Source organism: Podarcis gaigeae (assembly GCF_964106915.1).
Source record: "Podarcis gaigeae genome assembly, chromosome: 4".
Taxonomy (NCBI): Eukaryota; Metazoa; Chordata; class Lepidosauria; order Squamata; family Lacertidae; genus Podarcis; species Podarcis gaigeae.
In genome coordinates, this window is record NC_139677.1 from 61,092,112 (window position 1) to 61,119,904 (window position 27,793).

The 27,793-nt window shown below is 42.0% G+C and overlaps 1 protein-coding gene across 2 annotated transcripts; it reads left to right on the forward strand.

Moving 5' to 3' along the window:
* Positions 1 to 18,366: 18,366 nt before the first annotated feature.
* Positions 18,367 to 27,629, forward strand: HSPA13 (heat shock protein family A (Hsp70) member 13). Of its 2 annotated transcripts, XM_083736943.1 has the most exons (7): positions 18,367 to 18,688; positions 20,564 to 20,904; positions 21,493 to 21,706; positions 22,074 to 22,241; positions 23,021 to 24,600; positions 24,729 to 25,517; positions 25,893 to 27,629. In XM_083736943.1, the coding sequence occupies exons 1-5, from the start codon at positions 18,664 to 18,666 to the stop codon at positions 23,698 to 23,700; spliced, it is 1,428 nt and encodes a 475-aa protein (XP_083593069.1). In that variant the 5' UTR covers positions 18,367 to 18,663; the 3' UTR covers positions 23,701 to 24,600; positions 24,729 to 25,517; positions 25,893 to 27,629. The 2 variants fall into 2 exon arrangements, with proteins under 2 accessions (XP_083593069.1, XP_083593068.1); XM_083736942.1 differs by having other exon boundaries at positions 18,390 to 18,688; positions 23,021 to 25,517.
* The last annotated feature ends 164 nt before the right edge of the window (positions 27,630 to 27,793 follow it).

Consider the following 27,793-nt stretch of genomic DNA (forward strand, 5'->3'; position numbering starts at 1 on the left):
CAGTGTCTTATATAAACCCTGACACAGAATCATTTTCAAAGAAATCAGTGAAACTGATTCAGGTCAGTGCTTGGTTTCTTTTGTTTGTTTTAAAAGTATTTTAGTTGCTGATCTGATATTTCTGAAAACAAATATAATTCAATGTGGCAGTTGGCATCTTTTTTTTAATAAATCACATATTCCGGATTACAAGGAGTTAGGAGTCCCAAAAGCCTCAATATAATTTTGAAGTACTTCCAAGTGGCCAGCAAAGGACAGATGAGGGCACAGACCTTAATGAATTCCTACAAATACGTAACCAGAGTTTTAAAAATATAAACTATTGGGGGTTATTCCAAGACAAATCACAAGCTCTGGGGAACTCTGGAGTTAAGGGAAAGTTCAGCTAAATCAATGCACTGCAAGACCCATTCAGACAAATTGGACCAATATAATTTCAGAGTTCAAAACTTGCAGCTTGACATTGCTCTCCATTCTTCTTGAGAGGGCAAAGCACTATAGTCGTTCATTTTTATTAATCACTATGTATTTGTGTTTTAAATACTATTTGCTGTGCCTAACTATTTAAACCAAGGACTATCCCCCCAAAAGCAATGGCTGGGTTGACTACATTCTTTTTAACAATGTGGTCCTTGTTTTATCAAACCACCAATATTCAGACTTTTGACAGTTTACCTCTCAAGAAATTCAACAGAGGAATGTAATCATAAGTCAGCTGGTCATCTCATCTACTGAAACCTCAAGTGATTTTTCAAAGTCTGTGGGTTTTAAACAATATTGTATCATGGACATTTTGTTTATTTTCTGTAAACCCACACACAGCTTTGTTGCGGTCCACAGACCCAAAATATACATACAACAATAATAAATATCAACAGTTATTAAGGTGTAAAATCGGCCATGCTAGCCAACAGAGGAGCTTTCGCCTGTACATACGAATTTCTGATTTTCACTGCCTCTGAGAGGAATTTTGCTACAGCCAGTGTAATAGTATCGAATTCTAGATTTATTTTTTGATTAAGTGATCTAAACAACTTGCTAAATAAATAAGCAAATAATATGGCTGAACAAGATAGGCAATTATTTTCTAAATTCATCTGTAGTAGAATCATGGAATCATAGAAGTGTAAAGTTGGCATGGAACATAAGGGTCATCTAGTCTACCTCTGGCAATGGAGGTATCTTTTCCCCTCAGCATGAGGTATCAACCCATGACCCTGAGATGAAGAGCCTCATGTTCTACTGACTGTGTCTCTGTCAGTCTCCAAGTAAAACCACAATCCTCCAGCTAAATGAGTTTTAATCTAGTGATGTGTATGTGAAAAGAGCCATACCTATATTAAAACAACCTTGGCTAGGGGTGGGGGATAGGTTGTTCTCTTCTCGGATCTGCTTTTTCTTATTCAGAACTTTCCAAGACGGTCTATCCAAGATGGTCCTGTCTCAAACAGCAATAGTCTAACCTTAAGCTCTCAGAGCCTGGTCAGCAGGTTTGACAAAAACTTCAAATAGTCCTTTGGCTCCGTCAACCCTCTCCTGTCCCAACCTCATTAGTCTACAACAATATCAAATGTAGACCCAGATGTGTATTTGCATCAACTTCTGCACACAGAGGTGGTCTGCATGCACTGGTAAGCCAAACCATGACTTCGTGCATATGGACAAGCATGGCAGATTCTGGAGAGAAGATTGTGGCTGCTGGTTTGGTTTCAGTCCTACTGCTGTGAGCTAAGCTATGGTTCAGCTTAACATGTTGTCTGAACCCAAGCTCATGGTCTGTCTCCTCCAGACAAACCATGAGCTGTAGAGCCAAGGATGAACCTTGGTTAAAGCTCATGTCAGCTTAAGAGTAACTTTTGCTGAATCAGGGTAACAACGTAAAATGGTTGCAATGGGATTTGCTCAGAACCTTTTCTTGATTTCACAAAGATTACTAGCACTGTATATTTGTATGTGATAGAGATCCTTATGTGTTAGCTATCTTTTCCTACAAAAAGCATTAAATAAGATTTCTTATTAACTGGCAAAAACAGCAGTGAGACAGCTCAGTGGACCACCTGAGAGCCTTTTTCAGAGAAGAAAGTATGATTAATAACTCATGTCTTATATTTTGATAAGTCTTCAAGAAATATGCCATCTGAGGCAGCCAGTTTGGATTCAGGCAATACCTCCTACAAAGCATCTTGAACATCATCAGGGTCTTGTGGAACAACATTTTGATTAGCTAAGTGAAAATGAATCACAAGTGTTGGCATACAGTAATGCTACAGTTTTTATTCAAGGAATGATCAATTGGTTGCAGAGTTGATGAAACATTAAAGCAGGAAGATCAATGGAAGACATTATATCCTTATAAGACTCTGAGATCCTCTGCTCAAGGCCTTAAAGGTTCCACCATCCTCATCAGACACGGATCATAATTACAGAGATATGGTAATTGGGGACATTAAATCAAGCACACAAGCGAGATCTGCTGTCACAGCAGGAACTCCTTCACTGAGAGCTGGCAAATATTTTCTCTCTCTCCCACTATTGGCACAGCAGGATCATCAGCCAGCCACTGGCACAGTGGCTGGCCCCTTTTTCAATCTGTTGTAGCTACACCCTGTTGAAGTAATTCAGTTAATTGCAGGCATCAATCTTCAGAGAAATCTTTTGCTCTGCTTGTTGTAAGAGATATAAGGAAGACAATGAAACAATGTAGCAGCACACACAAGACTCTGGAAATTGAGCCAGAAGTCTGCACTGGGGAGGAAAAATCTTCCATAATAGTTTAGGCGTTTTAAAAATGCCTTAGAGTTCAATCCTAGGCATGTTGATTGCTTACAAGGGCTTTACCACCAATGCAAGGTTTCTGTGCTGAGGATGAACCTATATAAGCAAGACATCAATTTATGAATATAACAAATGTTCTTTATTTACAGTGCTTTTACATAACATGCAATTCACTTCCACAAATTCTCTATTATTCTCTCTGTCCTGCAGATTCGTTTAACTTCCTTCCTCATTGCACTTAACAGCTGCAGCTCAGTGTGTGTCTTCCAAGCAGCATAGAAGCAAACAAACAGAAAGCAAGGGCCCTCTGGTTCCAAGCCCTCCTCCAGTTTAAGATTTAAACTCTCAGTGATTAGGCAAAGTGATTAGACATTCCCAAGTGATGAAAGCCAAATCAGAGACTGGCTAACAGGAGATTGGCTCTGGGAATATCAATCTGGAACTAAGGTCTCAATTATGTATGCTAAATGAGATAGCAGTTGGAAGATGTTTAACATCTTGAACTGCTTTAGCATCTACATGGAACCACTAAGTGAGGTCAGCTAGAGGTTTGGACTGAGGTGTCACCAGTATGTGGATGACACACAACTCTATGTTCCATCTACTAATCTCAGGGAGGCAGCTGAAATCCTGAGCTAGTGTCTTGAGGCAGTTCTGGGATAAATGAGGGCAAATAGATTAGACTGGAAAAACCTGCTAATCTGGATTGCTTTCTTTCAAGTGGAATTTAAAGGCATTTAGGCATGTTTCTGGCCTGTCCTTCTGCTCTTCTTTTTAGTGAGGAGAGTTGAGTTGGGTCTGCCCTTTTATATACATTTTATGGATGAGGATTGGCGTTTCTTCTTTTATTCATGCTTTTATTTGGTATTTTAGTCTTTATTTTTGCATTGTGCATTGCTCTGAGCCACTTCTGTGAATAAAGCAAATGGTGATAGCTGTTGTTCTTTTCTTTTTTTAAGATAATACAGGTTTGATATATTGTAGATCCTGCTATTTGGTTTTTAAGAATTGTTTTCAACTTAATTGTTTTTAATTGGTGTTCTGTATTATTATTATCATCATCATCATTATTATTATTATTTATACCCCGTCCATCTGGCCGAGTTTCCCCAGCCACTCTGGGTGACTGTATGTGTTTTAAGCCACATTGTGAAGGTTCTGTCAAGGTGAACTATAAATATATAAAATAAAATCACCACCACACAATCAGCCTGGTGACAAATAACCTCATATGCACAACCTCATAATACCTAGAGCAGATAGAATCAATTCCAAGAGCAGATAGAATCAATGGTTAGATGGTTGCTTTTTTCTTAAAGTAAGTTGGAATGATTATATCCACTGATAAAGAGAAAGAATAGATAAAATGAATAAGGGCCAACAGTACAATATGACAGTGGTTTGCCTTAATAGTAATATCACATGTTAAAAACAAACAAACAAGGGAGGTAATTATTCTGCTGTATTTGGCAATGAGCCTGTACAGCTTGGAATGGACTTTGGCTTTTTGTATTTGACTTGGCACCAGCAGGCCTCATTTGGAGAGCTGCATGCCATGTGGGGCACCACATTTTAGAGGAGAGAGAGAAAAGCTGAAGAGTTCAGATGAGAGCAACAGAAATGATGATGGAGTCAGTAAATAACAGCTCTGAAGGAAGCTTAAGGGACTGGAGCCCCATCATTCAAAGGGGAAAGAAGACAGAAGGGAGGCATTATCGTCTTCAAATATGCAAAGTGCTGTTACACCAAAGACACGGGCCAATTATTCTCATTAGTGCACAAGCACTAAGCAAGTTGTAATGGCCTTAAGATGCAACAAGGAAAATGTTTCATTTTATTAGGAGAAAAATTTGAGAACTGTCAGAAACAGGAAGTACTGAAGCCGTTCAGCACCCAACTCTCTTCTACTGGAGATACAGAAGAAGGCGGCTGTACAGGTCACACCCAAATATGTAGCTTTAGAACAGAGGGTGACTGTTCAATAAAAATGCTAGAAGTTTGGTTTCAACTTCAGTTTCCTTCCATGCCGTGATGGGCTCATCTCAGTTTGGAACAGGGTAGTCTTTCCCACTCTTTTTGGCACAAATCTTCAAAGAGAACCCAGAACTCACAATATCTTATCTGTGAGGCTGGGCCAGCACAATTAAGGACCCTCAAAGCACTATGCTTGACAGTCCTTTTGTTTCCCTCTTTCAAACCCAGGAAATTCATTGTGCCTCTGAGGCTGGCAGATGTAGATGAGGAGCTGTGCTTGATCTAGCAAGTCACAAGAAAGGTCTGCAAAGCTCAGAAAGATCAGTGGCTAAGTTTCAAGATGGGAAGGAGGTAAAATAGCATCCAAAGAGTTGTTTATATAGCTCAGTTGGTAGAACATGAGTCTCTTAATCTCAGGGTTGTGGGTTTGGGCCCCATGTTGGACAGAATTCCTGCACTGCAGGAGGTTGAACTAGATAACCTTTGTGGTCCTTCCAGCTCTACAATTCTGATTCTATAAGACGGGGTGGGAAACCTCCACCCCACGGGTCTAATAAAGCCCTCCAGGCATCTCCATCCAACCCTCAGAATTTTCTCCAGGCCACACCCCTCACCAACCCTGCTCTGTTCTTTCCTCAAGCCCTCAGCTGGTGGGGTGAAGTTGCAGCAATAACCTTCTAGCAGTGACATCACTGTCACTTCCTGGAATGGGCAAGGTAAGGGCTGTGCAGGCACACCAGTACAGCTAATACAGCACTCCCATTAGTGCACCCAGTATTCTTTGTGACCTTCCATGGAACCTGATTTACATGCAGCACTCATTTTGCAACCAACAGTTGCCTCAGGTGGTAAAATGTCTTCAGCCAGCCCTAAGCAGAGATGGGATATTTCCAGCATCTGTCACTGGGCCAACCCAACTTGGGACCTATTAAGTTGAAAACAGTCCCCCTACGCTTGACAGTCCTTGGTTTTTGTTTCAGACTTTCAGTCAAGTGCAGGATGTCAATCAAGCCCTTAGGACTGCTAGATTTATGTACTGTACTAGATTAGCACTGGAATTAATGTGACTTACTAGGTCTCAGCTTGTCTTCTGTATCAGGCCCAGCTGCCTGCTGATGGTGAGGAGTAAGCTGTGCACAGAGGTGGTCTAGGTTGCTAAAGACTGGGAAGGAGGGCTTGCCCTTGCCAAGCAGTGGCCTCCTAACATAGGGTGCTAAGCTTGCAAGGCAGGGGGAATGGCTCCATGTTGGGTATTGTTGTTGGCAGGACTATGTACCTGTCCCAGACCTTCTGCTTATAAGATTTTTTTTTAATGGAGGTATTGAGAATTTATTCACAGGTGGAAATGCATACACACTGCACAGAGTAAGTGACTTGTCCACAAGGGCACAAGCAATCTTTTACATATTGGAGTCAATGGTAAATATTCCTTGCTTTGCTGGAAGGTGATTACTCCAGAAAAATAACTGGCATTGACTCTTTCAAAGCACTTTTTACATGAGATGGTAATAGTTCTAAGATCAACGCATGGGCTGACAAAAGAACCAAGATGCCAGAATTCCTACTTCTCTGGGGTGGGGAGTGTGGAGAGAGAGAGAGACCAGCTTCTCTTTGCAAGCACAAGATTATTAAAGCCAGCTTGGCAAAAAAAGCAAACCCCAAGGAAAGGTGCCAAAGTTGGAGAGAACTGTGACGTTCTTTCGTAGCTATAGCAATAATTTTGCAAACGACTAATAATAAAGAGTCAATAATCAGAAAGATGTTCTCTGAAGTGAACACTACTAAATTACTTCAGGGAGGAAATCAATTATCTCCAAGGTAGCTGCAGCTCCCCAGCTCAATATCCAAATTTATGATAGCCACTGCAGCTACAGAATGCTGAAATTCAAAACCTTTCAGCAAGGAAGTCACCGCGGTTTCTCGGGAAAACTGACAACTCCCCTGCATTACAGAAATATTTTTGACAACACTCTTTACTATAATGTGGTTTCTTTTGTAACCTGCAGCACTATCAACACAAAATTCACGTCCAATGGCTAGACCAGCCATTCTCAACCTTTAATCCAGCATAGCCAATGTGGTTCCCCTCCAGCTGTGGTTGGACTGAAACTCCCATCAGCCCCAGCTAGCATACCTATTAGGTACGGATGATGGAAGCTGGTAGTCCCACAAATATCTGGATGACACCATACGGGCTACCCCTGCAGCATATTCACTGAATGCTCCCTCCTTAAAACCATCAGTTAAAAAATTGAGAACAAAGAGCACTCTAGACAAGACAATTTATATATTTGCTATATATTTGACTACACAGTGTATGTAGCAGTGAGAATGGCTACACACACACACACACACACACACACCACCTTTCTTCCATTATGGAGCCCAAGGCAGTGTACATGTGGTAGCCAGGCAGTCATTAACCAAGCTCAGACCTGCTTGGTAAGGTGGCAAGACCACAACCTGGGAGTCATCTACCATTTTTATAGAAATGATGCTTAAATAAGGTGACATATATTGGAGTTTATACTGGAAATGCATAAGTGCTAATATATATATATATATATATATATGCTTTCGTAGATTTTCACGGGTACAGGAATGCAGGTTTTGGTGTCCTCGGGTGTCTTCCCGTGTAAAAGTTGGGGTGTCTAGGCGACGTTTCGACGAGGTCTCACTCGTCATCTTCAGGCTGGTGCTTTCGGCTTCTTGTTACTGGAACAGAGCGGGATCTCAATGTTTGAGTTCCTATAAATACTGTAGAGGGGGTGTGGTGTCTAGCCTCCAATGTTCTGGGCAGAGAGGAAGTTCCCAGGCTAGTGTGCCTTTTCTTCTTTTGTTCCTTAATTACTTGAGAGATACCTTGAGTGATTTCTTGAGTGATATCCTGAGTACCACTTAGGTGGGTCATTAGGTGTGGATTAGTTGCTAAAGTCTTTGTGTCTTGACCTCTTGAACTTTGTGAAGAGTTTTCCTGAGAAGATGGCTGTATTGCACTTAGTTGTGCTTTGGCTTGGCTTCGTGTATAGGGGCGAGCTGTGGTTTTGTGGCTTGTGTCAGCCAGATCTGTGTAGGGATTGCAAGGGGGTGCAGCATCCGGAGGTGCCACCATGGACTGGCTACTGGATGGTGTCAGTAATTCATCTGTGGAGAGGGTCTGGGTTTGGGTCTGGTGTGGTTGATTGGTGTTGGCGTTCTGTGTGCCTCTGGATCTGGTGTCAGTTTTTGTGGGGAGGGCTAATTTCCAGATGTCTGGCAAGCGGGATGTGTCGTCACGCTTGTTCATGTTGTGAGGGTGTTTCTCTATCTCGATGGCTTCCATGATTATTCTCTTGTGGTGATGTTCCGTGTTAAAGAGCAATTTGGAATCTGCAAAATTAATTTCGTGTCCTGTTTCTTTCATGTGTTGGAAAAGAGAGGAAGTTTTTTCTTCTTTTTTGACGGCATTCTTGTGTTCTGCGATACGTGCATTTATTCGTCTGTTTGTTTGTCCAATGTACGTGGCTGGGCAGACTTTGCAGGGTATTTCATAGATCCCTTGGTTTTCCAACTGGATTTTATCCTTGGGGTTTCTGAGGATATTGGCTATTTTTTGGTTGGTGCAAAAGGCTGTTTTGATATTGTGTTTATGGAGGATTTTGCTAATTTTATCTGTAGTGCCCTTGATATAAGGAAGGAGGGCCATGCCATTGTTTTCTTCTGTGTCTTGGTTTTTGGGGGGTGTTTCCTTTTGGATTAGCTTCGTAATCCTGTTTTGCTGGTATCCATTGGCAATTAACACATTTGAGAGATTCTGTAACTCAGTTGTCAAGTGGTCTTTGTCAGCCAGGCGTTTGGTTCTGGAGATGAGAGTCTTGGCTACGGAGTTTATTTGTGCAGGGTGGTGGTGTGATTGTGCATGTAAGTAGCGGTTGGTGTGTGTTTTTTTCTGGTAGATAGTGTGTCCTAGGGAGCCATCAGGTTTTTTGTAGATTAGGACGTCAAGGAAGGGAAGTTGGTTGTTGGCTTCTATTTCCATAGTGAATTGTATTTTGGGGTGTAAGTTGTTGAGATGTGTGAGGAAGCTATCCAGTTTTTCCTTCCCGTGTGGCCAAATTACAAAGGTGTCGTCAACATATCTGAGCCAAAGTTTGGGTTTGTGTTCTGACTTGTCTAAAGCATTGGTTTCAAAGTGTTCCATGTACAGGTTTGCGATGACCGGTGAGAGGGGTGATCCCATAGGTGCTCCTTCTATCTGTTTGTATCTTTGTCCATTGTGGATGAAGTACGTGTTGGTTAGGCAGTGGTTGGTCAGGTCCAAGATGTATTCGGGGGGATTGTATTTGTTTTGAATAGCTGTCAAGGCTTCATTAATGGGCACTTGTGTGAAGAGAGATACAACATCGAAGCTGTGCACATCGAATGCACGTATCGCAGAACACAAGAATGCCGTCAAAAAAGAAGAAAAAACTTCCTCTCTTTTCCAACACATGAAAGAAACAGGACACGAAATTAATTTTGCAGATTCCAAATTGCTCTTTAACACGGAACATCACCACAAGAGAATAATCATGGAAGCCATCGAGATAGAGAAACACCCTCACAACATGAACAAGCGTGACGACACATCCCGCTTGCCAGACATCTGGAAATTAGCCCTCCCCACAAAAACTGACACCAGATCCAGAGGCACACAGAACGCCAACACCAATCAACCACACCAGACCCAAACCCAGACCCTCTCCACAGATGAATTACTGACACCATCCAGTAGCCAGTCCATGGTGGCACCTCCGGATGCTGCACCCCCCTGCAATCCCTACACAGATCTGGCTGACACAAGCCACAAAACCACAGCTCGCCCCTATACACGAAGCCAAGCCAAAGCACAACTAAGTGCAATACAGCCATCTTCTCAGGAAAACTCTTCACAAAGTTCAAGAGGTCAAGACACAAAGACTTTAGCAACTAATCCACACCTAATGACCCACCTAAGTGGTACTCAGGATATCACTCAAGAAATCACTCAAGGTATCTCTCAAGTAATTAAGGAACAAAAGAAGAAAAGGCACACTAGCCTGGGAACTTCCTCTCTGCCCAGAACATTGGAGGCTAGACACCACACCCCCTCTACAGTATTTATAGGAACTCAAACATTGAGATCCCGCTCTGTTCCAGTAACAAGAAGCCGAAAGCACCAGCCTGAAGATGACGAGTGAGACCTCGTCGAAACGTCGCCTAGACACCCCAACTTTTACACGGGAAGACACCCGAGGACACCAAAACCTGCATATATATATATATATATATATATATATATATATATATATATGAGTTGCCCATCTCTACTCTATTTTATAGACTCTTTCATGTACTAATCTGCTGGATATTGCCTCTTGCTTTCAGGATTACTAAACTATTATTCCAATGAACATTTCACTCCCTGGCTGTCCTCTTTCTTTATAATTGCAGTTAATGTGGAGCGCTTATGTACTATATCAATTTAATATCTGATATGGCCTCTGTCAAGGTATTACATCCTGCACTTACTGGGTGATGGACTCTAGCCTAATAGGGCTTTTCTGTCTCTAACTACCCTGATTCAGTGTCCATTTTGCTATTCAAATGGAACAGTGTCTGCTGAGATGGAAAACTAGAAAGCAATACTTAGATGGAATAATTTAAATTTAACAGCAGTTTAAAAGCATTTGTTTTAAATTGCAATAATAACAGAGGGAAAACACATATGGAAAAGCTGATTCATTTGTGACGAATACATCATCCAGAAAGCCTAATCTTTTGCACAGACAGCATACAAATCAATTGCAATATCTTTGACCATCTTTATGTTGTGGGTGTTTAGATTGGAATGAACATGCTAGGTATAGCTGTACATGTCACACTGAAAGAGGACTCCATGGCGGTCAAAGAAGAGGAAGAAACAGCGAGATCCAAAGTGGACTCATCTCAAAAAGAAATAGGGAAAGGAGTTAAGTACACACTGCATGCAAATACATGTGACTGAACCCCAACGCCATTTTTAAGAATGAAAAGCCACTTCAGAAGAGTGAGGAAATGGAAGGGGGCAAAGGGGAAATCAACTTGTTCTCCATCTACAGATACTTTGTCCCAAACCACATCCTAAACCATAGCAGTGTGGATGGACAGACAGGTACCTGGGCTGTGTCTGCGTTTTCTCCTAATAGCACATGAGCTAGTAGCAGTGGAAGGAGAGGGATAATTTTGAACAGGGAAATGTGAGGACAGGAAAGATTTCCACTCATCTACCAGCTACATAGCTCAGTCTGATTTGGACTCATCACTTGGTAACTGCTTTTATCTTAAAGAAACAGTGTGTGCTAAATTTAAATGGTTTTTTTAAAATTAAGTATTTTATTTAAAAAGATAAAAAAATTAATGATACAATAAAATTCATGGATTTATGTCAGCATCACAACCAGTTCTAGTGCATACATTGACATAAAAAGCCCAGTCAACTTGGGTCCCAAATATCTGAAGGAGAACCTCTTCCCATATAGAAATGCACAACTGCTGACATCTGCATGGGACGTCCTGCTGACAGTTCTGTTGTCCTCTGTTCATGGGGCAGCAGTGCATGAAAGGGCCTTACCTGTGGTGGCTCCTAGGTTGTGAAATGCCCTCTCCTCTGAGGTGCACCTGGCCATATAATTTTATTTTATACATTTCATTGCCAGATCAAGCGCGGGTGGGACTGTGGGTTAAACCACTGAGCCTCTTGGGTTTGCTGGTCAGAAGGTCTGCGGTTTGAATCCCTGCGATGGGGTGAGTGCCCGTTGCTCAGTCCCTGCTCCTGCCCACCTAGCAGTTCGAAAGCATGAAGTACAAGTAGATAAATAGGTACCGCTCCAGTGGGAAGGTAAATGGCGTTTCCGTGCGCTGCTCTGGTTCGCCAGAAGCAGCTTAGTCATGCTGGCCACATGACCCAGAAGCTGTACGCCGGCTCCCTCGGCCAGTAAAGCGAGATGAGCGCCGTGACCCCAGTTGGTCACGACTGGACCTAACGGTCAGGGGTCCCTTTACCTTAGCAGTGGAAGATGAGATGAGACTATCCCTGCCATTTAATATTTATGTAGTACGTGGTTTAATTATATTGAGCTGTGTGTAACCCACAAGGCAAAGGGTGAGCTATAAATGAAGTTGACTGCAGTGGGAGAAAGTAGCTGTTGATGAAGGCAGAAAATGTCTGAGGGTGGGAACAGACCCACTGGGAAAATGCAAATGGAGTGTGGTGTCAAGAAACAGGACAAATGTGACTCATTTAGGGAAACCGTATGCTTTGCTGATAAGCTGTAGCAGTTGGATGGCAACAATCAAAATACAGTCATACCTCATGTTACGTCTGCTTCATGTTACGTTTTTTCAGGTTGCATCCCGCGGTGACCCAGAAGTACCAGAAAGGGTTACTTCTGGGTTTTGCCGCTTGCGCATGGACAGTAGCGCTAAATCACGCCACGCACATGCGCAGATATGGCACTTCAGGTTGCAGGCATTTCACGTTGCGAATATGACTCTGGAACAGATCCTGTTCGCAACCGGAGGTACCACTGTATAGTAGAAATGATAGACTGGCCAAAATTTGGCCAATCACATGTTTGTCCTGGCATTTATTGGGAAGGCAGCTTGAAGAGTAAAAGTCCAGGTGTAAAAGAGCTTCAGAGACAGGAGGACTAGAGGGCAGGGCAGTAAGGGAGCTTTACATTATAGAACTAGGTTTCCTATCCATGCCTATTGTTAAAGCTTTAGTGTTCCCAATAGTGATGTATGGAAGTGAGAGCTGGACCATAAAGAACGCCGAAGAATTGATACTTTTGAATTATGGTGCTGGAAGAGACTCTTGAGAGTCCCGTGGACTGCAAGAAGATCAAACCTCTCCATTCTGAAGGAAATCAGCCTTGAGTGCTCACTGGAAGGACAGATCCTGAAGCTGAGGCTCTAGTACTTTGGCCACCTCATGAGAAGAGAAGACTCCCTGGAAAAGACCCTGATGTTGGGAAAGATTGAGGGCACAAGGAGAAGGGGACGACAGAGGACAAGATGGTTGGACAGTAGCTTCTCGAAGCTACTAACATGAGTTTGACCAAGCTGCGGGAGGCAGTGGAAGACAGGAGTGCCTGGCGTGCTCTGGTCCATGGGGTCACGAAGAGTCGGACACGACTAAACGACTAAACAACAAATTAGGGAATTGGAATCTGCAGCTGATAAATGCTGTAAAAGTTTCAGTAAGTGTAAGTTCCCTTAATGCATTCAGAGGCATAGCGGAGGATCTCTCTAACACACACAGACACACACTAAATGGCATATACAATAAACCAAGAATTGGTACAGAGAACATAGTAATGGCAAGTTACATAAAGAGCTAAGATGCAACCCAATGGGCCTATAAACTCCAGCCAGGCAGAACAAAGGTAGAGAGCCTTGCTGGATATTTTTATTGTTCTGCGGTTTGTGCAGTAAAGAGTTGCTTCTATTTTTACAGCTAGATCATGTTCAAGAGAGGTGTACAGCCTCTCTGCAAGGAATGCAGGTTTACAGTATCTGCTTTCAACAAACTTTTTCTCCAGGCAAAACAGACACTTGCTACTCACATGACAGCATACGGGGGAGTGATGCTGAGAAAATGAGACAAGTTGTGGGTAACATTTTTGCTTTTCTTGTAAGAATAATCTGACTAATGTCGGAATGATTCCATCAGTATTGTCAGAAATAGCTCTAAGAACCCTCCAGGTATGTTGAAAGTCTTGCAGAGGCTACAGCTAAAGCAAACTGGATGCCAAATGACTAGAGATTTCTGGAAAGATATAAAGCAATAGCACTAAGGACCTTGACTTATGCTGATGAGTTGGAAGTTTTCACTTTACTAATTACAATGAGGTCTACTGGAGCTGGACTTTCTGCACCTTCACAAATTGTCTTACACAGTGTCTAATAGTTTCTACGTGACCATACCTAGAGAATGATAAAAAATTGATTGGGTTTTTAACAATTCCAACGGGGCATTATCCCTTATTAATCATTATCTCACTATGCATTGATTAACTATATCCTACTGTAAAATAATGATGGATGTTCACATACTAATGACACCTCTCACCTCTGCCTGAAAGTCACAGAGGTTGTGATTGTGAGTCACAGGCAAAGAACTTTTCTGTTGCTTAAACTCTGTACAGCGCCTAGAATAAACATTAAGCAGCAAACAATAAATAAAATGAAGGCTGAACATAATGAAACATGTTGTCTCTAAACTATGCCAAAGGCACAGCTATTCCTGTATATTATGATGTTTGTTAAGAGTAGCTGCAACTTCTAATAGAAAGGATAGTTTGCTGTTCAATAGTAGCTCTGTCCTAGCATTAAAAATAGCCGAATTCTATTTCCACCAACATTAGGCACAATGTTAACCACCTTAAAACTTATGAACGCAATCCAGAGATGGTTTCACATGCCTAACTTCTCCCCGCCACCCGGTGTGGTACTAGTTGCCTACTTTAGAGAACAATGACAATCCCACCCCATTAATGCTCACAGGATTTGAACATAAATATGGCTATTTGTAAGTAACCCACTACGTTTATGCCGATAGCCCTTCTGGCTTTGTACCTGTTTTTTGTTAAGTGGGAATACAGCTACAACAACTCTGGTTCCTTGCCTGGAACCTAGTACAATGGTACCTCGGGTTACATACGCTTCAGGTTACATACGCTTCAGGTTACAGACTCCGCTAACCCAGAAATAGTGCTTCAGGTTAAGAACTTTGCTTCAGGATGAGAACCGAAATTGTGCTTCGGTGGCGCAGCAGCAGCAGGAGGCCCCATTAGCTAAAGTGGTGCTTCAGGTTAAGAACAGTTTCAGGTTAAGTACAGACCTCCAGAATGAATTAAGTACTTAACCTGAGGTACCACTGTATCTGCCAAGAAGAAGATTCAGTATGAACCAACAAGGGAGGGACATTGACTTGTATAGTATATTATTATTATTATTATTATTATTATTATTATTATTATTATTATACCTCCCTTCATCCATAGATCTCAAGGCGATTCACAACCGGTTCACAGGGCAGTTATTTGGGAAATGAAGTGGTACGTAGTTGTCACATGTCAGTAGTGGGTTGGGCAAGAGGTAAAAGTGTATAGAACAATGAACACAACTCTTAACTTTGTATAGCAGTCAAAGTTCCAACCATGCAAAAAGAAGTTTCTACACATCACCATCCACCTCCATCCTCTCAACCAAAGATGCAGTAACAGTTTTTAGGTAAAAGCAGTCACAGAGGGCATGGGCACATGGCCTGGGCAGAGTCCAAAGAGAGGGGCTTGGAGGACCATATTTAGTCCCTAGGCCTGAAGTTCCCCACTCAGTTTAAAGAGACATGTGTGCACGTAGAGCTATTGCCATGACTGTCAAAAGACTTCTAAGTTGTCTTTTAATGGTATCTTACGCTTAAATGAGAGAGAGATGCAGGTGGTGCTGTGGGTTAAACCACAGAGCCTAGGGCTTGCCAATCAGAAGGTCGGCGGTTCGAATCCCCGCGACAGGGTGAGCTCCTGTTGTTCGGTCCCACCTCCTGCCCACCTAGCAGTTCGAAAGCACACGAGTGCAAGTAGATAAATAGGTACTACTCTGGCAGGCATTTCCATGCGCTGCTCTGGTTTGCCAGAAGTGGCTTAGTCATGCTGGCCACATGACCTGGAAGCTGTACGCCAGCTCCCTCAGCCAATAAAGTGAGATGAGCGCCGTAACCCCAGAGTCGTCCGTGACTGGACCTAATGGTCAGGGGTCCCTTTATCTTTTACTCTTATATAAGCTGCCTTATACCAGTCAGGCCATTGGTCTACCTAGCACTGGCTCATATGATTTTGCTGTTAAACTGGTAATTCTGTGCTTAAGATCTCTATGAAATTCACAGATAATGAATTTCATCACTAATAAATAGTCCTGCTTCTTATTACAATGGAAACATAAAAAGATTTCTTGCACAAAAATCATCTGATGCAGTAGGCAGGCTGTGGCTATTGTCTGTGTATCTTCAGATGCTCAAGAAAGATTGCATTCCACTCTGCAGCTAGAAGCCATGTCTGGAAATATCCTAAAATATTCAGCATCTATTAAGTAGGTCAGAGCATCTATCATTTAGAGCTCATCATAAGACACCAATCAACTTCCCATCTCCTTGCTTTTAAGCTGTACATGCCAACACAACTCAAGGTTAATATTAATACACTATAGAGAGAGCAGGGAAACTGGTCGCTACATATGAACCTTGAAGCTGCCCACTTTACTTTGGGCAGGGGAGGTCGTTGATGATGGGGAGAGAAACTTAAAGGAAACTAGAGGTGAGCTCTGTAGCTGGTGCCTCTCTTCCTGGACATCGTAACAGAAATTCACACCCAGGCAAAAGCACATTGAGGATGGACATCTCTCTACATCCAAAGTACCTACTGTGGGGAAGAGCAGGGAAGGAGGAGGAAGAGAGCAACTGCTGGGTTGCTGGAGGAATAGCTGACCACCACCACTTGTCTCTCCCTTGAGCAGGTTTGGGGAACCTATGGACCTCTAAATTGCTGGACTACAATTCCCATCATTCCTGACAATGATCACACTGGCTAGGAATGATGGGATTTGGGAGTCCACCAACATTTGGAGGACCACAGGTTGCCCATAACTGTCCTTGAAGAACCAGTTGTCACAGTGAAACAGTGCCTATTCCTTGCCTTTGTCTCTCTCATGAGATCTTGACTGCTCTCTGCTTGGGGCCTCTGGCATAACAAGCTGCCACAACCACCTTTCAAATCAGCCATCTGAACCCTGAAGATGCAATTTAGCCTCACCCCAACTCTTTCCAAAAGTGGAGCAGGAAGAAAAATGAGTTTTGAAAGTGGGTAGGGGGGTCTTCCCTTTAAGTGAAAAGGAGAATATTTAACTCCGTCTCTTCCTTAAGAGCAACCCAACACTCGCCATATGCATGCAACATTCCTGCCAAGTTGAAATACTATTATAACAGTGGTTGCTGAATGCATCAGGATTGTTTAAAAAAAGAAACCTGAAAGCATCCACCATTGCATAAACTGAATTTAGACACAAGATTTGCAACATATGGTTTTGACTGCACTTGTGAAGGACCTACTGTCTTCATGGAATATTCACCCAGAAAATAACCACTGTGGCTAACATGACGTTAATGTCGTGAGTGTAAATGTGAAAATGAAAGAATGGATTTCATTGTCAGCTTCCAGAATGATTTCATAGGAAGGTTCAGTGAATTTGTTAGACCTAGAGAATTAAATATAATAGGCAGAAAATGATGAGGCTTCTTTATGATTTATGCATCTGCAAAAATTTGGATAAAGATTACCAAAGGTTAATATGCTCTCTATGAATCTGAAACACTTCAAAACTGTCCTATCAAATCCGCATCTCCAGCAATATTCTGACACCTAGTGGGAAATGAGTATAACTGCTTATACAATACAGCTTTCCTGCCTTATATTTTTTTCTCTGTACTTAATGTATGCCCACCAATGTCACACATCCAAAGAAGTGAATTCTAGTCCACAAAAAATATGTGATACAATAAATATGTAAGTCTTTAAGGAGCCACAAAATTCTTTGTTGCTTCTGGTTCCTAAGACAGTCAGAATAGTATGCCTTTGTCCATTGTTTGACAGCTGATTTTTTGAGTTAAAAGGAAGAAAAAAATTAATTGGGCTGGGTTTACCCTCTCCAAAAAGGTGAGGAAAAAGTTGTGTGGCTGAAAATGCAAGATGGCTACTCCCAAAGAGTAATTTTCATCACAATTTCTCCTATGGAAGGTCCCGGAGGGTGGTTTTGTATCTAAAAAGATGTGCTTGTCAATATGTTTTTGACAACATAAAGCATTTCATTGACATGTAAAGACTGCTGTGATGTAAAACTCAATTTAATACTTATATTAATGCTTATATTATATTAATACTTTAATATATTGCGTCTGGGCAGCCTTAAAAACAGTGATTATTAGAACATCGGGCTAGAATTTGGGAGACCAGGACTTGAATCCCCACTCAGTCATGAAACTCCCGGCTAAAGAGTGGCACCTTTAGCAGCTTGGATATAAAGCTGGGATATAAATGCAATAAATAAACAAAAACACAGAGCCAGGCTTTTCAACGTGTCTGGGAATGCTGGGGCGACCAGGGCTCCAAATCACATGGAAGAAGCTACCTACTCACAGGAAACGGCTGTAGCATTGAGCTGCTTCCAAGCACTTCCACTCTCGCCCTCTACTGGCTCAGCCCACAGCTCTGGAAATGGCATTCCCTGTAAATGCTTCTAAGCATCCTCTGGAAAATCCAAAATGCCTTTAGGCGGGAAGGGAGGGGGACCCCGTGGCAAATGGTGGGCTTTGAGTCCTTAACTATTAAAAGGGAACCGGGGGAGTTTACCAAAAGCAAACTAAACAAAAACTTTAACGATAAGCATCAGGAAAACTACGCACCAGCTAAGACAACAAACTACCATTCCCGACAGGCAAAGCGCAGGAAAAGCTGTCATAACAGACCCTTCTTCCTTCTCCTCTGTACGTCACCGGAAAGTTCCTCCCACGTCCCATCAGCCCCTTCGCACGGATTGGGTGACGTGTCTTGAGGGGAGGGGTCAGCGCGGCACGTAAAAGTGCGCGCCGACGAGATGCTTGGCTGGCGGGCATTGTAGTTTCTCTGCCTACGGACTGCGCTGGGGCTTTATGAGAGGAACTACATTTCCCAGCATGCGCCGCGTCGCGCGAGGTTTTTTTTTCCCCAAGCTGCGAAGGTACAGTCATCACAGCGGTAAACGGCTCAGGAAGCCGGCGAGTGTCACGCATAACAACAGGCTGGGCGTTATAGGACCGGGCCAGGGCAGCGAGAAGTTTCGGAGATGGCCGGGGAGATGACGGTGCTGGGTGAGTGAGAGGGGCCGGCTGAAAGCGGGTCGGTGGTCGTGTCAGCCTCTGCTCGGCGCCTCGTTAAGATCCCCCCTAAATTCTTGCCTGCCTGCCTGCCTGCCTGCTGCTTTTTTCGGGGGGAACCTCGGCCTAGATCCGCCGCTGAAACCCAGGGCTCTAAGCCGGAGTACTCGAAGCTAAAATGAAAGCTTTTGAGTACACGCAGGGCATTGGAGGTGTCTGAAGGGAGCCTCCAGTTCCAGAGGCAGCCTACCTGTGCGTTTGAATGCCAGCCGCGGGGAGGGACGTCGCCTTCATGCGTTGCTTAAAGGGTGGCTTGAGGCAAAAGAGGACAGAATTCCTCCCCCACTAATCCGCTGTGTAGGAAAGGGAATGGTGCACAACTACTAAAAGTGCAGGAGATCTATGTTCTTCTGTCTCTGGTTACCCGTGTCGGGTTGGACTAGATGACACTCGAGTCCCTCCCAACTCTACAATTCTATGAATCCTGGAGGCATCTGGTGGGACCCTTTGAGTTCAAGACGCTGCACCAGATGAATTTTTGGTCTGACCCAGTAGGACAGTCTACTGATTTTTATGCTTTTGTATTGTGGTGTACTGGCCCGGACACTGAGGTCCAGTTCTGAGGGCCTTCTGGCAGTTCCCTCGCTGCAAGAAGTGAGGTTACAGGGAACCAGGCAGAGGGCCTTCTTGGTAGTGGCACCTGCCCTGTGGAACGCCCTCCCACCATATGTCAAGGCAATAAACAACAATTTTACTTTTAAAAGACAACTGAAGGCAGCCCTGTTTAGGGAAGTTTTTAATGTCTGATGCTGTATTGTTTTTAATATTCGGTTGGATGCCGCCTAGGGTGACTGGGGAAACCCAGCCAGATGGGCGGGGTAAAAATAATAAATTAGGAGGGGGAGGGGGGAGCTGCTGCCAACCAGAAAAAAAGTGATCACCTCAGGTGTCTGATCTTTGGTATCATGAAAAATTACAAATGGTTTTGCATGTATATAGTATTTTCACTGCCCAGGAGGGAGAGAGGCACTTGTGGGATTTTCTGCTTCCGGTACCAAAATAACTTGACCAGCGTCACTGCTATTCATTTGCTGCTTTGCCTCAGGATGGTCCTGGACTTAAGGGATGAAAATGTTAAAGCACTTCCTTTGCAGACTTCAGTATCTGTAATTTTGCTTCTGGGAAACTGATCAGTGATTGGTAGAGTCACAGGAAGAGGGGTGTTTAGTGAAGCAGTTGAAGAAGGAGAGGATGAAAGTTGTTGGTTTTCTCTAGGAGGGTGCCTTTCATTGTCTTTCTAGTTTGGAGTTTGTTACACAGGCAATGTGTTTGCCATCTGCCAATACTGGAAAAAGGCTTGATGGACCTGTTTCAAAGAACTGGCAGTGCCCATGACTCATCAGAAAGATTTTATTTGAGTGGCTAGCACAGCGAAAATGCCAACAGTGTGAGGCAGCTGTAAAAAGACACTATGTGCTAGGATTATTAGAAAAGGAATTAAAAATAAAACTGTCAGTATCAAAATGTTCTGATTCAAATCCATAATGCACCCCTTTTGGAATATTATGTACAGTTCAAAAATGATATTATAGAGCTAGAGAAGACGCAGCTAAAATGACCATGGAGTGTCTTAAAATCTAAATGGTTTGGGGATCTTTAGCAATATAATTTATGAGTGACACAATAGCTGTTCTAAAAATTGTACCTGCTGTGTATGATCTAGTTGAGATTCCTGCATTGCAGGGGGTTGGACTGGTTGACCTTTGGGTCCCTTTCAACTCTATAATTCTATGGAAAAAAATGGATAGTCTTGTTAACTTCTTCTGGGATTAATTTTCTGACTTTTAATTTTTCTTTCTTTCCTTTCAGGTTCTGCTATTTTGACACTTTTATTAGCTGGATACCTGGCCCAACAGTATTTACCTATGCCAACACCAAAAGTAATAGGGGTTGACCTTGGCACCACATATTGTTCAGTTGGCGTTTTCCTTCCTGGCACAGGGCAGGTGAAAGTGATTCCTGATGAAAGTGGGCACAACAGCATTCCAAGCATTGTGTCATTCACGGAGGGAGATATTTATGTGGGATATGATGGACTAGAGCTGGCGGATTCAAACCCACAGAACACTGTGTATGACGCCAAGCGATTTATAGGGAAGCTCTTCACACCAAAAGAATTGATAAGTGAGAGCCGCAGATACCCATTTAAGGTGAGCTTAATGTTTTGTTTACCAGCTAACTGCCAGTGAGTGTTTGATACCCACACTTCTCACTGCTGTGTAATAAGTTAGAAGACCTGAGATGATTCATTTGTTCTAGGAATAGGTGAAGCTGAGGCCTTGTGGTTAGAATTGCTTCGTACAAATGAGGAGTATGTTTTTACGTTTTTGGAAATATATTTTGTGCTGCTGGGAACTGCTTAAATTTACACCACTCTTAAATATTAATTAAATCGTATGCATCATGTGATTTCAGGTAATGTCTAGTTCAGACAAATCCTTTTAAATGAAAAAGAAAGCCTCTATGATGAATTCTGGCATGTTTCTGTGGTTCCTATACATATGGAGTTTTAATTTTGTTTTAGAGTATACTTTACACTTTTTTGCTGTGTGAGCCACCCAAAGAACTGTCATGAGATGGCTATATAAATATAATGAATAAATAAGGAATTTTATTTCTTAACAGCACACTCCTTTGTTCACTCAGAATTAAGTGAGTAATTCTGTGTACAGGCAGGTCCACTCACTCATATGTATGTGATAGCAGCTTAAAGATTCTGCTTTTCTCTTGTTTTTCAGATTATGAATAACAAGGGAGCTGCTGAATTTTCCATTGCAACCAATGAGACTTATAATGTAACACCAGAATATATTGGTTCTCAACTCCTTTTGAAATTGAAGAGGATGTCAGAGGACTACCTTGGAATGCCTGTTTCCAGAGCAGTTATTTCAGTGCCAGCAGAGTTTGATGAAAGACAACGAAACTACACTATTAAAGCAGCAAGACTTGCAGGTGATGCATATTTTCCCTTGTATTCTTGCTAAACTCAGTTTATTTTCATAATGCCATACTTGGAGCATATATAACAGTAGGCCAGCATAGACTTGTCTTTGGCTTTGACTTGTGCAGCGTTAGAAATTGTGAATGAAATTTCTCCAGAATGACAAGCAGAGTTAGAAACAAAATTAAGGAAACAAAATCACTTACAAATACACAACCATTTATTGTCTGAAGGAGAGTTAGACACAACTCTACAAGCTTTAATCATTTTATACTTAAATTTCCACTTAGTCGTCATATTTGGTTTAGAATCATTATTTTACTAGATGGAATAGGAGGCAAAAATAAAAATATTGATAACATATTTTATCTTTTGAAGGACTGGAAATCTTGCGGGTAATTAATGAACCCACTGCAGCAGCCATGGCATACGGTCTCCACAAAGTTGATGTTTCTAATGTTCTGGTCGTAGACTTGGGTGGAGGAACGTTGGATGTTTCTCTGCTGAACAAGCAAGGAGGGATGTTTCTGACCCGAGCCATGGCAGGTAAAGAAGAGTCTTTAATGCTAGGGTTTGGGTCACTAAAATAATTTTACTTGGCACTTCTAATACAGCAAGCTGTAGGTTGGTTCTACATCTTTCCTCCCTGCTTGTATACCATTGGATACACTCATGCTTATCGCGGGCAGCTGAATATGTGAACTGACTTCATTAAAAAATGCTGTAGTTAAGATTACATTGAAAGATGTAGAAGTCCTGTCCGAGGTGCTACATTTGTGATGGCCTGCCCATGCATGCAAATTAACACTTGATGTTGTAGTAAACGAGTCATGAATGAATGCCTTGGGTCCTGTATTGGAAGAAAGGTGGGATATAAAGAAAATAAATAAATCTGTAAGACTTCCCTATGATGAGGTGAACATAGAGAGGTCAGAGAGGCGAGTTATTGGCCTTAATTTTTGTGTGTCCCATTTATTCCTAATATATTTTTTGGACAATGAGCACCAATGATTTTTTTTGTGGAACTTGCTTCCAAATGAACCTATACTTATGACTAGCTTAAGCCAGGTTATGATGCACCAAGCTCAGTACAGCCAACCAGCTGTCTGTGGCAGCCTCTCAAGGGCTCAGTGAAACCACCTGTTTTATGAGATAGCTCATTCAGCGGAGCAAGAGACTCTTAATTTTTGGGTCATGGGTTCATGCAGGGGGTTGGACTAGATGACCCTCATGGTCTCTTCCAACTCCTCAGTTCTATGCTTCTAAGCTATACTTATCATTGTCATCAACTGTTGTGTTGTCTGTATGTCGGCTTTGTATTTTAGGTAACAACAAACTTGGAGGGCAGGACTTCAATCAGCGACTGATGCAATACCTATATGATGAGATGCATCACACATATGGCTCTCTGCCTTCTAAAAAGGAAGAGATACATAGACTCAGACAGGCTGTAGAAGCTGTCAAATTGAACTTGACGGTTCACAACTCTTCCACAATCAGAATTTCTCTTACTATGCCACAGCGGAAGCACCAACATGAACCCTTGAAGGAAGAGAACAAGGTATACAGCAAACATGAAAGTGTCCTTTCAGAAATCGAAACAGGGATGAATGAGGACCTGAAAGGCAGTCTTTCAGAAACACAGAACGTCCCTTGGAAAAAAGTTCTCTTTGAAACAGAAATTTCCCGGAAACTCTTTGAGACATTAAATGAAGACCTTTTTGAGAAGATTCTTGTTCCCATTAAGCAGGTATTGAAAGAAGGACATCTACACAAGACTGAAGTAGATGAGATTGTATTAGTTGGAGGCTCCACCCGAATTCCAAGAATACGTAAAGTTATTACAGAATTCTTTGGGAAGAAACCCAACACTTCCGTTGACCCAGATCTAGCTGTGGTAATAGGGGTGGCCATTCAGGCTGGAATTGTGGGGGGATCTTGGCCCCTCCAAGTTAGTGCTGTGGAAATTCCAAACAGGCATTTACGAAAGATAAATTTCATCTAAGTGTCAGTGTTCTTATCCCATTTTATTTTCTTCAGTTCCATAACTAAGCAGGGCTCTATATGTCCTAACCTAAATCCATTAGCATGTTCAGTGTACATTAGTTCCTTCCCTGTGTCCCTTGTAAGGGATTAGCTATATAAAGAAGAAAATATTGTTAATACTTGAGCTACAGGAAAACATGAGCTCATTTGTTAAGGAAAGCCAATGATCAGAAACATTGTTTCTGAAGCATGATTTTATTTTATTAATTTAATAATCAACAGAACCTCCAGACTTCTTTACTTGAAAATGGAATTAAACCATTCTGAAGTAATGAGGGAGATAGTGTTGGCATTGTTTCCTGGCATTTCCCAGGAATATGTATTGACTGTGAACTGGCCTGGCAGTAGCAGTATTAATGCAGATAGCACAGCTGAAGTTCATCTTAAATGGCATTTAAAAGCACTTTTCTTAATGTTGCATTGAAGCTTGAATGTGCTTTAGATAGTAGCACTTTACCAAGAGCTGTTCTGCAGATCCTACCAAAAATCTAATGCATTCCTTAACATTAGCCATGGGGAATCATCACTATTGGATACCTCTTAGTATTTCTAGTATAAGGTAGTAAGAGGCAAACATTATAGTTTCTACTCATGTGCTGAAGGAAGTTTGCAATTGTATGTGTTATCACTGGAAACTCCATGATTGTATGGTATGTTGACTTTGTTCAAGTATAATTCTAAAACTATGGTTTAGTTTAGTGCTATGTGAATGAGGGTGTGATTTGTGTGATCCCACTTTCCTTGTCCTCAGGCAGCTGTGAGTAGGTTAGAAACTTTCTTCCTTTTTTGGTTAATGCAGTTTAGCTTTACATCCAGAACCTAAACTGTGGCTAGTCTTAACTATGGTTTACTGAAAGAAGCCAGCTTCATAAGCCACTATTTTGAAGCTGGCTTGTTGCAAGAATCCAAAATTAAGACTAGCCAGTTCACATTTTACTTGAGGGAGTGCTTGCACCTGACTCTTATTCATGTAACACTAAACTACAGTCTAATGTTGTGCCCCAAGCGAGGCTAGTGTAAAACTTGTATTTTTCGGTTTTGATCAGTTATTACTACTGAAAAATTCCATAATGCAGATAACTCTACCTTTGCTTTAGTTGTTACAGTTTGTGCAATTCAGAGAATTCCATAAAAAAAGTTGAAGTAGCAATTTCAGTCTATGCTTTTGTAGAAAGTATTGAAACTAAATATTCCAGGACTCTTGAAAACACTCCATTCTTGTTAATAAGAAAACTGGTATTTTCTGGCTGCTGATGTTAGTCAGCAGCATTGAAGTAAACATCTCATTATTTACTTATTTTAGATTTAGATTTGCTTCTAAATTTGCAATTAATGACATAGGGATTAATGTGTAATCCTAATGTGTCAAAACGCTCACAGAGTGTTGCAATGTTAATGCAAACAATACTGAGTGTTTTTTGGGGTCTCACCCTCAAATATGTGTAAACCTGAGATACAATGGTCAGAAATTTTCTTAATTATGGTGGTTAAAAATGTGCCATTGTTGAGGAGGTAGTTAACAAACATATCTCATTGCCCAGGTTACTCTGTGTTTGTCTATATAGGCACTTTGTCAAAGATCGTCATAATCATGTGTGTAGAGCGAAATGTACTGTACAATGCGGCTCAAAGAACATGGCTGAAACCTAGTTCTGAGTGGTTGTTTTTTTGTGGTGGTGGAGAAAGGGCACGGAGAATGTTTTCAAGGAGCAGAACCAGTTATGTAAAGAGCAGGATGCTGTGTGTGAACTGCACTGTAGTCTTTGTGTAGATAAGGTAAAGGTAAAGGTACCCCTGCCCGTACGGGCCAGTCGTGACCGACTCTGGGGTTGCGTGCTCATCTCGCTTAAGAGGCTGGGAGCCAGCGCTGTCCGAAGACACTTCCGGGTCATGTGGCCAGCGTGACGAAGCTGCTCTGGCGAGCCAGCACCAGCGCAGCACATGGAAACGCCGTTTACCTTCCCACTATATAGCGGTACCTATTTATCTACTTGCACTTAGGGGTGCTTTTGAACTGCTAGGTGGGCAGGAGCTGGGACCGAACGACGGGAGCTCACCCCGCCGCGGGGATTCGAACCGCCGACCATACGATCGGCAAGCCCTAGGCACTGAGGTTTTACCCACAGCGCCACCCGCGTCCCCTTTGTGTAGATACTGAAGATTATATTGCTATTAGTAGGACCACCAACTACTTGATCAGGATTCAAAGAGCTGTACATCTAGTTCCAAGAGCCTAAGGATCTTCTGACTCCTAACCCATCCTGCAAAGCAAACTGCTTTTAAAATCTGGATTTTGAAAGTAGATTGTCATAAGTCATAGGTGTTCTGAATTCATGGTTATCAGCTGCTGAAAGAAGCAAATACAAAGAAATCCACTTGTGAGCCTCAGTAGCTCATGGGAACTCGGGCCCATTGTTTCTTACTTCGGATATAAAGAAGCAGACCAGTCTTTACTTTTAAAGAGACTTGAATTCTTTAGATGTACAGCAACAAGAGGTGAACCAAATAAATTGAGAATGTGAATCAGAGATTGTTGATGGAATTGAAGAAAACGTCAAACTTATTCTCAGGCTGTCCTTACAGTATCGGTAGATAGAATATAGCATTTTATCAGCAGATGGCTGTGTGAGAAATGAACTTCCTCTTGCACAATGGAAATTCTCCTTCCCCCTCTCCCCATATGGCCCTGGCATACTCCCTCAATCTCCTCTGGGGGGTTGGGGAGGGACAGACCCTTTGTAGCAGATTTTGGGGGAGAGGAAGGTAAAGTCCTGTTATGCGAGAGGAAATCCACTTGCACAATGTTGGAATGCAACCATAAATTGCATTTTTCTTGTAATGAGAGGAATGTACATCTCACATTTTTTTCTAAACTTTCCAACACAAGGCCAACTCCTGTTGCCTTTAAAAATTGGTTGTAGCCCTTCCATATAAAGAAGGGTAACCCTTCTTGCTTAGCTTAGCAAGAAGAGAAAGCTTTGCCTCACAGCTTTCTGTAGTCCATTTTTATTGAAGTTTTACATTGCCAAGTGATGATTTTACATGGCAAGGCAAAGTTACAAGCGAAAACCATACAAGTTTAGGTCAAATATTGGTAAAATTAAGCTTCATGGAAGTCAAACTGTTACCCAAACTATCAACGTCTGGAAGTCTGTATCTCATCGATCAGGATAGCTTCTAGAAGTTTCTAAAGAGCAGAAGGGCAGCCATCTCTGGTGGACCTAGCTCTAAAGAACTGTTTTAAAAGCAGCTTACTCAGGTGCTGTTAAGGCATGCCTCTGTTTATGGCAAAGGAAGCAGACTTGATTTTCTTCCCCACCCATACTGATTTGATTATGCTGGAGCCGGCTTACTGGCATCCTTAACTGTGCCCCCTATGAGTTGCTGTGCTGGTGCAGTAGCTTGCAGAACCCAATTAGTTTTAAGGTTTACTTGAAGATTTAGAGTTGTTTTGCAAAGAAGTAAATGTATTTCGGACATTAACGTATTATGGCAAACTTGTAAACCATAACATGGCCCCTCCCTATTTTTAGACAAATAATTATAGTAAAATATTTTTCTTACTGAAGCCATTGGCTTTAAAACACACACACATTCAAATTGTTCTCACATGTTTCTATAAAAAAGAAATAGACATATGAGAAAAATAAGACTTGGACAGGCTTATTTCATCAGTTGGAATCCTGATGGGTTAGCTAAGTAACATTTGTATCGGCGTCTCTTGCTGGAACTACAGTTCCTTTCGCACTGGCACATAAAACGATTAAGCTGGGTTGCAGGCTACTGTGAAGCGGATTTTCTGTGTGGAAAAAGGATAATTTTGTTTGGAGACTGCATTTACAAAATTGTCTTTTTGTATTATCAAAATAAAAGACCTTTTATACTGTCTGTTGTGTTTATTTTGAGACTGCCCTATTGAATGTAAATGAGGTCATGGCCATTAAACTAGGGTGTTTATAAGATGGAGGGGAATCTCGCTGCCACAAAGAAGTTTAATAATGCTACTGCAGAAGTATGTCAAGGCTTGGAAGGATTTCCATAATCAACACATA

What these genes read in the sequence shown, in the direction of transcription:
- HSPA13 (XM_083736943.1), top strand. Translation starts at nt 18,664, where the DNA reads ATGGCCGGGGAGATGACGGTGCTGG. An exon ending in CGGGGAGATGACGGTGCTGG is followed by an intron (nt 18,689 to 20,563) that starts GTGAGTGAGAGG and finishes CTTTCCTTTCAG; the next exon opens with GTTCTGCTATTTTGACACTT. An exon ending in GCCGCAGATACCCATTTAAG is followed by an intron (nt 20,905 to 21,492) that starts GTGAGCTTAATG and finishes CTTGTTTTTCAG; the next exon opens with ATTATGAATAACAAGGGAGC.